The following is a 15,727-nucleotide window of genomic DNA, read 5'->3' on the forward strand; positions in this document are numbered from 1 at the left end:
GGGGCTCGAACCGGCAACCTTCCAATTACAAGACGAACTGCCAACTCTTGAGCCACAATTGCCCCGTCTTATCTGTTTGGGGGGTTCGTTTGGACGGTGGGAGACAGACTTTTTGAGGTTGGCTATGACTCCAGCACCGTAGCCACTCAACTAAATATCATCCGCCCAGATGTCGCTGTTGATCATCAAGTAAGCAGCAGTATATGCAGCATATGGACGCAAGAGCCAGTCCACGAGGTTATGGAAGGTGGCTGTGGTTCTGAACAAGCCAAGCGGAAGTATGACAAAATGCTACAAACCGTACATAGTGGAGAAGGCAGTTTTTTCTTAGATTCAGGGTGGCAACATTAAATTTCATTTTTAGATGGGTTTTAGACCTTCCTCACGGTTTTCTTTAATTACATCCATACCGTATTGAGTACCTGGTCAGTCCAGGACTACCTGCCTGATGCCCTCAAAACTGAGGAAGGAAGAAGTAGATCACTACCCGAGCCTCCCCAGAAAGCAGAGGCAACAGGCCGAGTGACCATTTTTCTTCCAAGCCACAAGTACACTTCCAGCGTGGCTTAGAAGACTTCCAGGATCATGCGTGGGTCATCTCCCTCCTCAAACCCAGGGCTGGTGGGTGTTGTGACAGTGACAGTTGAGTTCGTTGCAAAAATACTTTCATTCCTATACAAATCTAATGGACCTCGGTCAACACTCTGCTATTGAGATTATGTTTTCAGTCACTCTTTTCAGATCATTACAGTTTCAGAAAGGAGGATTATCTAGGATATCACTAGCTAATGACTAGTGATTAACAAGTTGTTAGAAGCATGCAGTTTTACAGCCAAACTCATGATGCCAAAATTGCAACTTACTTCTGATTTAACCCTTTTAGCACTTAAATGCACCTCTCCATTGATTAGTGAGCAATAATCGAAATAGCAAGGTGTTTTGCTTTACCAACATGTAATATCTAGCACTGTCACAGATTTACATAAACATCATCAGCACAAAATGACCGTTAATTAATTCTGTGGCTTTTAAATATGTACACAACAACTGAACTAATATACAAAAAAGAAAAGATTGAAAGTTGAAAGAGGTGTTTAAAAGGGGAAAGAACTATTAATTAACTGAATTGAATCATGAATGAACAAGTACCCAATAATGCAGCCAATATCCAAATATTTTATGAAAGACCTTCAAAAAAGTACTGTTGCTTAATACCACTTTTTAAAAAAATCTATGCATATAATTAATCCAAACCTCAAACTCAAAATCCCTTTATAAGCTTTAGTTGATGCACAACCTTAGATGTATCTGCTCCAGTCCTGCATCTGTGAGGTCAGTGTTGGTTCGTTTGTGGATATCCCTCTGCTTCTCGATCTTGTGGTCATCAGACAAGCCATCCACTTTGTGAATGAACACTTCAAAGCTGATATCTGGGTTTACTTTGTAAGCCCTGGTCACTGTGAGATGCAGTCTACTCAGAGCTTCCACATAGTCATCCTGTCATGAAAAGAGAAATTCCTTTTAGTCTAAGCTCTTACAAACTGTTCATCAAAAAGCAAGAAGTAGACTAAATTTTAACTTGATTTTAAACCCCTTGAACTAAGCATGACACTTCAATCCCAGTAGTTGGAAAAGGTAAGTCCTGTACCAAAATAAAACAAACAGCCCCAATAAACAAGAATTTAGAACACAAAATGTTTTTTACTTGAGCTAAACACTGCACCAGCATTACAGCCGAATTGGATTTTCTTGTTTCTTAGTACAAGGATACCTCAATTTTGCAAAGGTTAAGTATCTAGGAATCTAGGAAAAAAAGCAAGATATATGACTGCCACGGTGGGCTGTGCGTGTATGTGTGCATGCGCCTTAAGTCCTCCCACCTTGCCACACCTCCATTTATATTCCCCTTCTCCTTTTCTCTCCTACTGATCTCCATGAACTAACTTCAAGCCATCACACAAACATGTCAGTTAAAGCCCATCCACAAAAGTCTGTTAAAAAAAATCACCATTAAAACTTAAGTATTAAAAATGATTTAGGGTTCATCATAGCACAGAAACAGAACTAGTGAAGGTTACTAGTGATCAATGTTCCCTCTAATTTTTCATGTGTCTGAGCGAACACAAAAACTCCCTGAGCGGTCCCTTGGACCACTGTGAGCAACATTAGACGTGTGCACTGTGGTCACGCCAGCATCCAATCCATCCAAGTTACCTGGTTTATTAAAATAACAAAATTACAGCATTTATGTTAGACTACTTTTAATTAACTGCTTTAGCCCACTTACAATGAAAATTTTAAAAAATCTTGTTCATGACCTGTGTAGTATGTTAACACTATTGGAAGTAAAAATAACTTGAACTCCAATTTTGAAAACAAAACTTTAGCTTTTATAAAGCTCTGACTTGTATTATGAGTATGAGTCTGTGGTCTGGGAGAGAGTCCTGTAACTATCTGTCTGCAAAATACAGTATATAATGACCAATGTTGGGTAATTAATTATATTGTTACTTCTTCAAAAAAGTAACAGAGTTATGCAAACAACAACGTTTTTTACAGCTGTTTACCTAGAAATGCAGCCAAGGTGGGGTTTTTTTTTTTTAAACTTTTATTGCCAAAAATAACAAGGCAGTTCACATCAACAACATGACCCGAGACCAAATCTGCAGTATATAATGGTGCGGGATATTCAAAAACTTAATTTAAAAGGAAAAACATATATACACATATACATATTAGAGATGGCACGATACCACTTTTTTATGTCCGATACCGATATCATAAATTTGGATATCTGCCGATACCGATATGAATCCGATATAGTGTTTTTTAATCAACAAAACTGTTTTTTTAAATATCTTGCTGCATTTTGTATAAGTTCATAACTCAAGTTTAAAACAACAACTACACTAAAGCTATTCTGTTATACCTGTATGTAAAAAAAATAAATTTCATAGTTCAGCAATACTGATCAATCTAATAAACTTAAACCTCCACCATCCTCCCTATTCTGGTATTTTAAAGAGTACTTAGCGTAAATATTAAGCAACCTAACTAATAGTGTTCCAACTCCCAGCAACAACAAAAATAAATAAATAAAAAATAGGGAACCACCCCTCACGCTCCACCTCATGATGCTTAATCGACGTAATCAACCTTAATTTGATGCAGTGTGAAAAAAAATGCACAGAAATCAATTATTTTTCAATATATTAAAATATTAAATAGATTCAACATCTTTCTTCAACAGAATTGCAGACTGCACAGATGGTACATTCCCAAAGGAAAAAGTACTATAGTTTACTAGGGTATATTCGACTTAACAGTCACTATATACAGTAATTGATTTCTATTCATTTTACATCAAATTAAAACTTTGGGTGTCAGATAATTATTTATTAAAAGCTCGACATTTTAAATGAGAATAAGAAAGAAAAGTATGTCTTTGTGCCCCCTTTTCCCTGTTAATGCCCTATCGGCCCCCCTGGCTAAACTTTGCTAGATCCGCCCCTGCACAGTTACCAGCGTCAGCTACGTAGAAAAAGATCCTGGTGTAGAAAGTAATACTAAATAAATTCTAACAACAGCTTATCAAGCTTAAATGTGCTGCTGTTGTTTATCCACTGGTTTCCTCTTTCTGGTGCAAAGTGGGCCAAAAACAAACAAGAGAGACGGAGTCGCGACAGAAAAGCCGATCAGCAGTTTCATGATTGAAGTAGCAGCAAGAAGAGGCAGTTGCTCCATATATCGTTTGTTAAGCTTAACGCAGGAATGCTTTACAAACATTCAGAGATGAACTTACACACTTGCTTTACTTCTCTCAGGGATAACTTTGTCGGAGATGAAATGCCGGGTTGCTAGCGAAGCTCCAAATGCTATCCAGACCACCAACAGGTCCCGCATGCCACAGCCGCTCTATCACGTGATGCATACATCAAACATCAGGCATGCTTTCAGAGCGACACCCCTCCCCCACCTGGCTGGATCTGACCACCTCTGCATGTCCCTCACCCCCACCTACACCCCCTGCTGAGAAAAACAAAGCCCCAGACAAAGACAATAAAAACCTGGCCTGAAGAAGCCCTCTCTCAACTGCAGGACTGCTTCTCAACAACTGTATGGGATTTATTCTCCAGCCACAACCTCCAGGAGTACACGGACACTGTACTCTCGTACATCAGGAACTGTGTTGACAATGTCACCGTCAACAAAAGGGTCAGGGTGTTTCCAAATCAAAAACCCTGGATGAATAGCGAAGTGCAATCCCTCCTAAAAAGCCGCAACACTGCCTTCAAGTCAGGGGACAGGGCTGCGTATAGGGCAGCCAGGGCAGACCTGAGTAGAGGCATCAGGAAAGCTAAGGCTGCCTATAGGAGGAGGATTGAAGATCATTTTGCTGACAACGACCCCAGAAAAATGTGGCAGGGGATCAATCACATTACCAACTACAGAAGCAATAACCAGGCGACATCTAGGACTGATGCCTCGCTGGCTGAGGATCTAAACCGTTTCTTCGCCCACTTTGAGACGACCAAGCCCTCAGCTGCCACACCACTTCCACCCGCCCCCAGCACTGGCACACTAACACTCAGGGAGCATCAAGTGAGGTGTGTTCTAAGGTCAGTGAATCCCAGGAAGGCGGCAGGTCCTGATGGAATACATGGAAAGGTTCTCAGAGCATGTGCTGACGAACTGAGTCTTCACTAAAATCTTCAACCTTTCCTTGTCATCAAACACCGTCCCGCCCTGCCTCAAAACCTCCACCATCATCCCCATCGCCAAGAAGACAGCTGTGTCCAGCCCAAATGACTACAGGCCTGTTGCACTTACGCCTGTAGTGATGAAGTGCTTTGAGAGACTGGTCTGTCAGCACATCAGGGCCGGTCTGCCTCCCACTCTGGACCCCCACCAATTTGCCTACAGGACAAATCGATCCACCGAGGACGCCATCACCATAGCACTCCACACTGCGCTGAGTCACCTGGAGCACCGAGGAAGCTATGTGAGAATGCTCTTCCTGGACTTTAGCTCAGCATTCACCCATATCATCCCGGAGATCCTGGTCCAGAAACTGTCTCACCTGGGACTCTCCACCTCCATCTGCCTCTGGATCAAGGACTTCCTGACAAATAGACCACAGTCTGTCAGACTCGGACCCCACCGGTCCAGCACCATCACACTCAGCACCGGGTCTCCACAAGGATGTGTTTTGAGTCCCCTCCTGTTTACGCTCTACACATCCGACTGCTCCCCTACCCATCTCTCAAACACCATCATAAAGTTCGCGGATGACACCACAGTGGTTGGACTCATCTCAAGGGGGGATGAGTCGGACTACAGAGATGAGGTCAACAGACTGACTGAGTGGTGTTCAGTTAACAACCTCCAACTGAACACCACGAAAACTAAAGAACTTATCTTGGACTTCAGGAAGGGCAGAGCAGACCCGGCCCCACTCTACATCCACGGGAACTGTGTGGAGAGGGTACACTCCATGAGGTTTCTGGGTGTGCACATCTCTGATGACCTCTCCTGGACTGCAAATACCACGGCGGTGGTTAAAAAGGCCCAGCAGCGTCTCCAATTTCTGAGAGTGCTCAGGAGGAACAACCTGGAGGAGAGGCTGCTGGTGACATTTTACAGAGCCACCATAGAGAGCATCCTAACGTACGGCATAACAACATGGTATGCAGGGTGCTCAGCTGCGGACAGGAAAGATCACTGGCTGCTCTCTGCCCAGCCTGGAGGTCACTGCAAACTCTCGGTACCTCAGCAGAGCTGGCAATATCATCAAGGACCACTCTCACCCCAGCAACCAACTGTTTGAACTATTACCGTCAGGCCGACGGTACAGGTCACATAAAACCAGGACGAACAGATTCAGGGATAGCTTCTTTCCCAGAGCTATCACCGTAGTAAAGAAGCACAAAAACAATTGAACCTATTCCATACCGTCACGGTCATTATATTATGCTGCTATTCATACTGTCATTATATTAATGCTGCTATCCTGTATATATTGTACATACTATTGTTTGAGTACTCACGATTGTTTTTTTGTACTTTTTATATTTTACATTTATATTTATTATTGAAACTTGCACCAAGGGAGTGGCACTCCAATTTCGTTGTACTCTGTACAATGACAATAAAGGCTATTCTATTCTTAAAAAAAAAAAAACTAAAAAAAAACTGTGGGTGTTTCTGGTTTGAGACAGTGAATTGTTATCATTTTTCTTTATCTATTTTTAAATAGAAAGGTTTTCAGTGGAGTTCTAAAAAACCTTAATTTAACCTTCCAGTCAAATTCCTTCCACATTTGACTACCCGCCCCTCTGTGGCAGCCACAGCAGACACTCTCCCATGTGACATCATCCAAAATTATATTGAGTTCCATTTCCCATTGTTGTTTTATATGATAGGTATTATCAGACATGTCAATCAGCAGTTTCGGGTAGATCAAAGACACTTGGTTTTTCAATGTACCCGACTTTTCAAGCAGTTTTATAAAATGGTTTTCTAAGCCGATTAGTTCTCTTCTAATATTGTCCCAATCTTTATGCTTTGTAATGTAGTCCATTAACTGTAAGTATCTAAAATGGTCCCCTGGGGATAAAGCATATTTAGCCCTTAGCCGAGCAAAACTTTTAAGAGTATTCTTTTTTTTTATGTCTCAAACTTTATTAGATTTTAATATAAAAAAAAAAAAAAAAAGATAACAGAATGGACATTCCCAGTAACAACAACAGAACAAATTGAGAATCAATGAGAAATAAAAAGTGTAATCCGATCCATTAAATATCAAAAAAGCACCTCACAAAACTGGCGACACGGCGTAACTCGGCTCATAACCGTAGCACGTTGGAGCAGTGTGGTCACGTGATAGAGCGGCTGTGTGTATTTGTAGCCTCGCTACCAAACCGGCATTTCATCTCTGAGGAAGTTATCCCAGAGAGAAGTAAAGCAAGTGTGTAAGTTCATCTCTGAATGTTTGTAAAGCATTCCCGCGTTAAACTTAACAACCGATATATGGAGCGACTGTCTCTCTCCTGCTGCTAATTCAATCATGAAACTGCTTAATGATCAGCTGATCGGCTTTTCTGCCGTGAGTCCGTCTCTCTTGTTTGTTTTTGGCCCACTTTGCACCAGAAAGAGGAAACCAGCAGCTGAACAACAGCAGCACGTTTAACCTTGATAAGCTGTTGTTAGAATTTATTTAATATTACTTTCTAGACCAGGATCCTTTTCTACGCAGCTGACGGCTGTAACTGTGCAGGGGCGGATCTAGCAAAGTTTAGCCAGGGGGGCCGATAGGGCACGAACAGGGAAAAGGGGGCACAAAGACATACTTTTCTTTCTTATTCTCATTTAAAATGTCTAGCTTTAAATAAATGATTATTTGAATCTTACACCCAAAGTTTTAATCTTATGTAAAATCCAAACCAAACTTTGTTCTAGTTTAATGCTTATAATAGAATTTAACAAACACTGAGAATGGACACAGTACAATAGATCCCCTAAGGGTATGAACTCACCGCTCCACCTTGTGTCAATTTCAGTTTAGAGAAGAGGTCCAAGTTAACCTCCAGAATAGTCCTTAATACGAAAATAAAACGAGCACGTAATAATCATCATTTGTATCTCTCTCTAAACATAATCAAAACTCAATTAATAAAACCAGGAGCCACGAGCTGTTCCAGTACTTCGGGGTCCAGGAAAAAAAAACAAAACAAAACAAAAAACACAGGAGAATATTACTACCCAGAAAATAAACAGAACCAACAGGTAAAAGAAGAAACAGAACAACAAAAAAAGGACAAAAACAAACAAGCAAACAAACCGGTTTTACACCATGGAGTGAATGAAAGTCATTGCTTTTTTATGGTCCTCGAAGTGACAGGATCCCTGAGGAGCTTTCACAACAAGCACTGCTGGATAGAATAAGGAGAAACCAATACGTTTGTTGTGCAGAAGCTTCTTGCACTCATTAACAGTGTTGGTCAAGTTACTTGAAAAAAGTAATCAGTAACTAATTACCGATTACTTCCCCAAAAAGTAATCCCATTACTTTACTGATTACTTATTTTCAAAAGTAATTAATTACTTAGTTACTTTTTAAAAACACGATTTACAACCTGAATAGGTGATAAAGCGATAGATCTTTCAGCCCAATTCTACTTTTTCTGCATAATCCATCATACAAAATGTAATCAAATGGAAAAGTCTCTTTTTAAAACTTGTTTTATTAGTTTTAACCTTTTAACTTTATGCATCAAGCAAAAATTTAATTATATGCAACATTCTCTGACTGGAAGAAATTTGTTTAACATTTAAACTTATTTTCTGCACATTATAGCACATAAAATATATTTTTTGTGTGTGTTTACACTCACTCTTTCAAATAGATGCAAGTAAAACACAGCAGAAAATAAATAACATCAAAGACTCAGCGGTCCTGTTGCTCTATTTTCACCTGTAAAGCAGGAGTGGCGTAGACGGAGGTTTACCCTGGTGCAGGTGTGCAGCGGTCAGTTGAAGAATCCACGAGTTTCTCTGTGAGTTTCCCATTACGTGGTAGCGCACTCCCAGTGCTTGCTTGGAAGTGTAGGGGTTTTTTTCGGTGTAAAAAGAAGTTTCCTTCCCACGCACAACGGACACTAATGTTTTTGTCACTTTTTATGGAATCAAACTCAAAATAAGGTCAGTACTTCCACGCTTTAAACACTGCACGCATAGATACCCACTGCGTTTCTGAATCATGAATAATCCAGACAGCCATTGATTTTAATTGAGCTGCCCAATAGTACATTCTGAAGTTAGGCAACTTGAGGCCCCCTTTTTCTTTTCCAGACATTAAGATTTTGACTCTGACCCTTGGTCGTTTATTCTGCCAGATAAATTTAGATGTAATGCTTTCTAATAATTTGAATGCAGACTGTGGGATCAAAATGGGTAGGTTCTGAAATAGGAATAGTAGGCGTGGAAGAATATTCATCCTTATACATTCAATCCTCCCCATAAAAGTGAGTGGGAGTAGGTTCCATCTGTCCAAGTCCCCCTTAATCTCCTTGAACATCCGATCATAATTGAGTGCAAGTAACTGATTGGTTTTAGGAGTAATAATTACCCCCAAGTATCTGAAGCCCTGTTTGGAGTGTCTAAAAGATACAAGATGATCTAGCTGTGTGGGCCAGTTGCCAACAATCATTAACGCCTCAGATTTATTTGTATTTATTTTATAACCTGACACTGTACCATAATCTCTAAGGTTGCTCAGAAGGGCCGGGACAGAGGTGACCGGATTCTCTAAAAATAGCAGAATATCATCTGCGAAAAGTGACAGCTTATGTTGTGTATTGGTTTCATCTCTAATTCCTTGTAGGAGAGGGTTGGATTTTTATATAGTGTTTGGACCCATGAGATAAAAGTCTCATTGAAGCCCATGTGCCTGAGAATCTGTTGCAGGAAGTCCCAATCTACCCGGTCAAAGGCCTTTTCCGCATCCAGGCTCAAGAACATTGATGAGGTGTCCCTTTCCTGTGCCATAATCTGAAGATTGAGGGCCCTTCTAACATTATCTGAACCTTGCCTATGGGAAATAAAACCTGTTTGGTCAGGTTTCACTATTTTTTTTATGTTTTTGGATTCTATTTGCAATAATGGCTGTAAGAATTTTTAAATCAACACAAAGCAAGCTGATAGGGCGATAAGACATGCATAAAGTCCGGTCCTTGCTTTCTTTATGGATGACACTAATAATAGCTTCAGACCATGACTGGGGGGGATCACCTTTAAATAATGCATAATTATAAACTTTGCATAACAATGGTGTTAGCTCTTTTTCAAAAAAATTGTAATACTCCCCAGGCAGTCCATCCACTCCGTGAGACTTGTTGTTTTTCACTTTTCCAATACTGTCTTTTATTTCTTCAATGGTGATTGAATTTGTTATTAGTTCAGCCTCTTCCTGAGACAGTTTACTAAGATTGATCAGGTTAAGAAATTGTTCAATCTTTTCAATCTTATTTGGGACATTTTCTTCTTTATATAATTCCTGGTAATACAGAGAAAATGCTTTTGCAACTTCGTTAGGTTGGCACACTATTTTTCCGGAGTGTGGATATTTGATTTTATGAACAACCCTACTTGATTGCTCTTTACGCAGCTGAAATGCCAGCAGTCGGCTTTTTCCTCTGCTCTTTCAATGAGTTCAAAGTCCCAGTGTCTTTAGTTACCTCATAAACTTTTTCTAATTTCTTAATTTTGTTTTCTAGTTCTGTTTGTTCTGCTAGTCTCTCTTTTTTCAGTCTTGATGAAACTGCTATAATTATCTGTCAAATAACTTTTGGCACTCTCCCACAAGATTGAAGGGGACACCTCATTATTATCATTGAATTGAATATATTCAGTCAGACTCTTCTGAAGTTCTTGTCGAGTTGTTTCATTATTCAAGATAGATACATTGGCTCTCAATATTTAAAATGATTGTTTGGATTCATTCTTAATTTCATACAAACTGGGGCGTGATCAGAGATAGTGATTGCTTCTATGCTACACTGTCTAGTCCTATAAAGGTCCGTCCTAGGCATTAAAAACATGTCTATCCTTGAATGGCTGCAATGTATATGTGAATAGAAAGTAAAATCTTTTTCTTGGGGGTGCAACTGGCGCCACACATCCACTAGGCCCAATTCCTTAATCATTGTATTTAAACTACAAGATTTTGAGGTTCCGGTGATGTCACCCCACCGAATGGCAACTTAACAGGTAGCTCTCTCTCATAATTAATTCTTTCCCCCCGTAAAGCATCTAAATTACTAAAAATCTTTCGACATACAGTAAAGGTATACGCGGGGTGAACATCGGGAAAAGAGACAAGCAGAAAGGGTCGGCAGAGGAACGTACAAATGAAGGGCTTCCTGCAGCAGTGTCACCACCTCGATACGAAGCTAATGCTATGGCTAGTGCGGAGGAAGATTCTGCTTTAACCACGATACTGGAAGAAATACGGGACTTTCAGAGAGAGTTCCAAGATTTCAAGTATGACCTGGTCAGAGTCAACAATAAGATAACCGAAGCAGAGACCCGTATTGCGAAAGTGGAAGACCAAGTGCAAAACACAGAAAAGGTGATGCTAAAGATGCTAAAAATCATCAGCGAGCAAGAAAATAAAATTGTGGACCAGGAAAGCTGGGCCCGGCGAAAGAATCTAAGGCTGTACAACGTACTCGAAGGAGCGGAGGGCTCCTCAATGCCAGCTTTCTTGGGAAAAATATTGAAGGAATGTGTCGATCTCCCCCAGGGCACAGAGCTTGGCATCGAGAGATCACATCGGGCCCTGGGAGCAGCGAGGAACCGAGAAGAAACTCCCCGCTCAATATTAATACGTTTTGCCTGCTTTACTACAAAGGAGGAAGTTTTGCGCAAAGCGTGGGCCAAGAGGACCGTCCTGTTGAACGGTCAGAGAGTATACTTTGACCAGGACTATGCTCCAGCCATCCTGCGGAAACATAAGGACTATGCTGAAGCTAAAAGGGCTTTGAAACAACAGAACATAAGATTTCAGACTCCCTATCCTTCTAAATTGAGGGTTTTCTATCAGGATGGAACTGTGCTCTACTCGACGGCGGAGGAGGCGACTGCGGATATGCGAACCAGGGGATTCCAGATCGCTAAAGTCACACTGAAGCAAACCCTAACCAAGCACTTGTCAAGTTCAGCGTGGGAGACGATGGGGATGTTGCAGCGGTGCGACTCAGAGGGGCACAGAGAAAGAGCCATTCGTGAGCAGTTTCAGATTTTTAGGAGGCGCTCCCCCTCCACTACAGGAGACCAATGAGGATATACTACTCTGTCAAAGTGGGTGAGACAATAGATACCTTCCCCTTACTAGATGAATAGTTAAGACTATCAGAGAGACGATGGAGAAATGCACCTTAAAGGCGAAATCAGGGGCCCTTATCCTTTAGCAAGGAGAGGCTTCCTCCTGCTGGTGGGACTTACACAACATATGTGCCAGGGTCTGATAGGAATGACCCCAACCTTGGAATCACGTTTTTCTTTTTTCTGTTTGGTTTTGAGCAGTTATTATTGTTCATTGTTCAGTTTCTCAGAGGGAGTTGACCAGTCAATAAGTTATACAAGTTCTGATACTTCATTTTATGAAAAATGAGTGCCACGACCTTCCCCAGTCCCCCAAACCCCTGACAGGCCATCACCCTCCTCCCCCTCCCTTTCTCCCTCCTCCCCACACCTGAAATTCACTGAGGAGATGATGGAGCGGGTCAATGCTGGGCTCAGATCTACCCCCCGTCCCAATTCCTTTTTGTCCCCCATAAACCCCCCACCAGAGCGGCCAAAGGTTCGCCATCGAGCCCCACCCTGTCATGGTCCCTGTGCCCCGCTGGTCAATCCTCTATTGGGCAATATGTTTGTGGTTTGTTTGCTCTCTCGCCCTCTCTCTCTCACTCTCTCTCGCCACGGCGATGCTCACTGCGGGCTCCCGCTGCTGGCCCACACACCTGCTCATCACCACACCGGCCGCTGATCCCAGCTGATTACTGCACTACTTAGATGGCGAGTCTGCACTAGTCTTCGCTGGATCGTTGAGCTATCAGTGTCAGTTAGACTTGTGTTTCGGCTAACCTTCACCTTGAGAATTTCTTATTATTATCCTGCTAACCCGACGTTTTGTGTGTAGATCGTTTTTGGAACCCGATGCGGAGAGGAGTGATTGAAGGGGGAACGTTTTGTACAGAAAGTGTGGAACACCCTTCTCCCAACCCTGTTTCCCACGGACCCTGGCGACCTGGACCCGTTTCCCCTGCACGTTGTATATAGCCACTTGGTGTATGTGTTCACTGTAAATAAACGCACTGTCCTTCGCTTAAAGGAAAACCCTGGCCTGCGCCTGAGTCTCTTTCGGAACCCCTAACAGAACGATCCAGCCATTATGGACTCAGCAGAACAGGACCCCGTGGGCCGGGCTCTGGCCGCCCAGGAAGCCGCGCTGGCCCGCCATGAACAAATGCTCGGGCAGCTACGGCAGGATGTCGCCGCATTGACCCTGGCGGTGGCGCAGTTAATACCGCTGGAGGGAAATGCGCTACCAGGGAATCCCCAGCCGCCCAGCCCGGCTCCCCAGGCGGCACCGCCCGCCGTAGCGTCAGGTAGCTCACCGCGGGTCGGTACGCCGTCTGATGGACCTTTACCCACACCGGAACCATTCTCGGGTGAGTCTGACAAATGTGCCGGATTTTTGGCTCAGGTGTCTCTGACGTTTCGCGAGCTGCAGCGTTTTCATAGCAACGATGGGGCAAAGATCACTTATTTAGTTCAACTTCTGAGGGGCCGTGCACTAAAGTGGGCCCAGGTTGTGTTAAACTCTGATCCTGTCATCACCTACGCTGACTTTCTCTCCAAATTTAAGAATGTGTTTAACCCAGGCACCGGGGCAGAGGCCGCTGCTCTCCGTCTCCTCAACTTCAAACAAGGTAGGAGAAGCATGTCTGAATACGCTATCGACTTCTGGATTCTGGCAGAAGAGGCAGGGTGGAATCAGGAGGGGCTACGGAGCACGTTGCTGAACAATATCAGAGAAGAATTAAGGGACGAGCTAATCATGCGTGATCTCCCTGCCTCCTTTAATGAGCTAATGTCCCTGTGCATTAAGGTGGATGAGCGGTTACGGGCTCGCCGGTCGCAGCGGAACTACAACCTCCATGAGGCTGCGGGAGTCTCTGGCACCGGCGCCATGGCGGATGCCGGCCCCTCCCAGACTCACGAGAGCGGGGACGGAGAGGAACCCATGCAGCTGGGCGGCTCCCATCTCACCGCGGCGGAACGTCAGCGCCGGATTACCGCCGGTGAGTGCCTCTATTGTGGTCACAGGGGACATGTTGTGGCTACCTGCCCTTCGCGGGCAAAAGGGCGCGCCCGCCAGTGATGGTAGGAGTACTGGTGGGCGAGCTGAGCCAGGAAGAAGCTCCTCCCCGTTTAACACTATCGGCCACGCTTTCCATTCACTCTAAGAGCCGCTCCCTATCGGTGTTAATCGACTCTGGGGCGGAACAAAACTTTATTGACTGTCAGTTAGCCCGGCAACTTGGGTTACTATTGGAGCCCCTGCCTCATGCATTACGTGTTACGGCATTGTCAGGTCAACGCCTTCCAGACATCACTCTGGTGACGGAGCCTGTCGAGCTCACCCTCTCTGGCAATCATTCTGAAGAAATCTGTTTTTTGGTGTTTAAAGCAACTCGCACTCCACTAGTTCTCGGCCATCCTTGGCTACAACAGCACAACCCTCACATAGATTGGCTAAAGGGGCGTGTCACTGGGTGGGGGGAGGACTGCCACATGACCTGCCTTAAAGCAGCCTCGCCTCCAAGCACTGAAACGCCCTCTCCTGGGGTATTGAAATCAGCTGATTTAACTAATGTGCCCTCTGTTTATCACGACCTAGCTGAGGTGTTTCAAAAGGCCCGCGCCCAGTCACTTCCTCCGCATAGACCCTATGACTGTGCTATCGAACTGCTCCCGGGAGCTCCTTTACCCACCAGTCGGCTATATAGCATCTCACTTCCAGAACGAGACGCTATGGACAAGTACATCACGGAATCCCTGGCTGCCGGCCTCATTCGGGCCTCCACCTCTCCAGTCGCGGCAGGCTTCTTCTTTGTCGAAAAGAAGGATAAAACCCTCCGGCCATGCATTGACTATCGCGGATTAAACAACATCACAGTAAAAAATAAATACCCTCTGCCGCTCCTCAGTTCGGCCTTCGAGCTCCTCCAGGGGGCTACTGTTTTCACCAAACTGGATTTGCGAAACGCATACCATCTGGTTCGCATCCGTGAGGGCGATGAGTGGAAGACCGCCTTCAACACCCACCTCGGCCACTTCGAGTACCTTGTCATGCCCTTTGGTCTCACTAACGCCCCTGCGGTGTTCCAAGCCCTGGTGAACGACGTGCTCAGAGACTTCATTAACCGTTTTGTTTTTGTCTATCTAGATGACATCCTGATCTTTTCCAGAAACCAATCCGAGCACGAGACCCATGTCAGACAGGTCCTGCAACGACTCCTCGAAAACCGATTGTTCGTCAAAGGAGAAAAGTGTGAGTTCCACGTCTCCACCGTTGCATTCCTGGGGTACATAATCGACCAAGGAAACCTCCGCCCGGACCCTGTGAAGGTAAAAGCCGTTGTTGAGTGGCCGGAACCTCCTAATAGGCACCAACTGCAACGTTTCCTTGGGTTTGCCAACTTTTACCGGCGGTTCATTCGGGACTTCAGCCGAGTTGCCTTGCCGCTGACCCAGCTAACCTCTCCCAAGCTTCCTTTTCAGTTGAACAAAGAAGCTCAGGCAGCTTTCCAAGAACTGAAGAAACGATTCGCCTCAGCCCCCATCCTGATCCAACCCGACCTCACGCAGCCATTTGTGGTCGAGGTCGACGCGTCCGACTCAGGGGTTGGAGCGGTTCTGTCGCAACGGAAGGACGGTAAGCTCCACCCTTGTGCCTTCTTCTCCCGCCGTCTGTCCCCTGCAGAGAGAAACTATGATGTCGGGGATCGGGAACTGCTGGCGATAAAACTAGCCCTGGAGGAGTGGCGGCACTGGTTGGAGGGCACGGCTCAGCCTTTCCTCGTCTGGACAGACCACAAGAACCTGGCATACCTACAATCAGCTAAGAGGCTCAACGCTCGACAGGCCAGGTGGGCCCTGT

At 44.2% G+C, this 15,727-nt stretch overlaps 1 protein-coding gene across 1 annotated transcript in view; it reads right to left on the reverse strand.

Annotated features, from left to right (window-relative positions):
- The window catches only part of rragd (ras-related GTP binding D), an 81,684-nt gene that overhangs the window by 42,950 nt on the left and 23,007 nt on the right, over positions 1-15,727 (reverse strand). Inside the window, exon 3 of the mRNA XM_082515773.1 lies at positions 1,298-1,497. Coding sequence (XP_082371899.1) covers positions 1,298-1,497 — 200 coding nt within the window. The remainder of the gene's footprint in view (positions 1-1,297; positions 1,498-15,727) is intronic.

This window comes from Aulonocara stuartgranti, assembly GCF_965226115.1.
Source record: "Aulonocara stuartgranti genome assembly, chromosome: 19".
Classification (NCBI taxonomy): Eukaryota; Metazoa; Chordata; class Actinopteri; order Cichliformes; family Cichlidae; genus Aulonocara; species Aulonocara stuartgranti.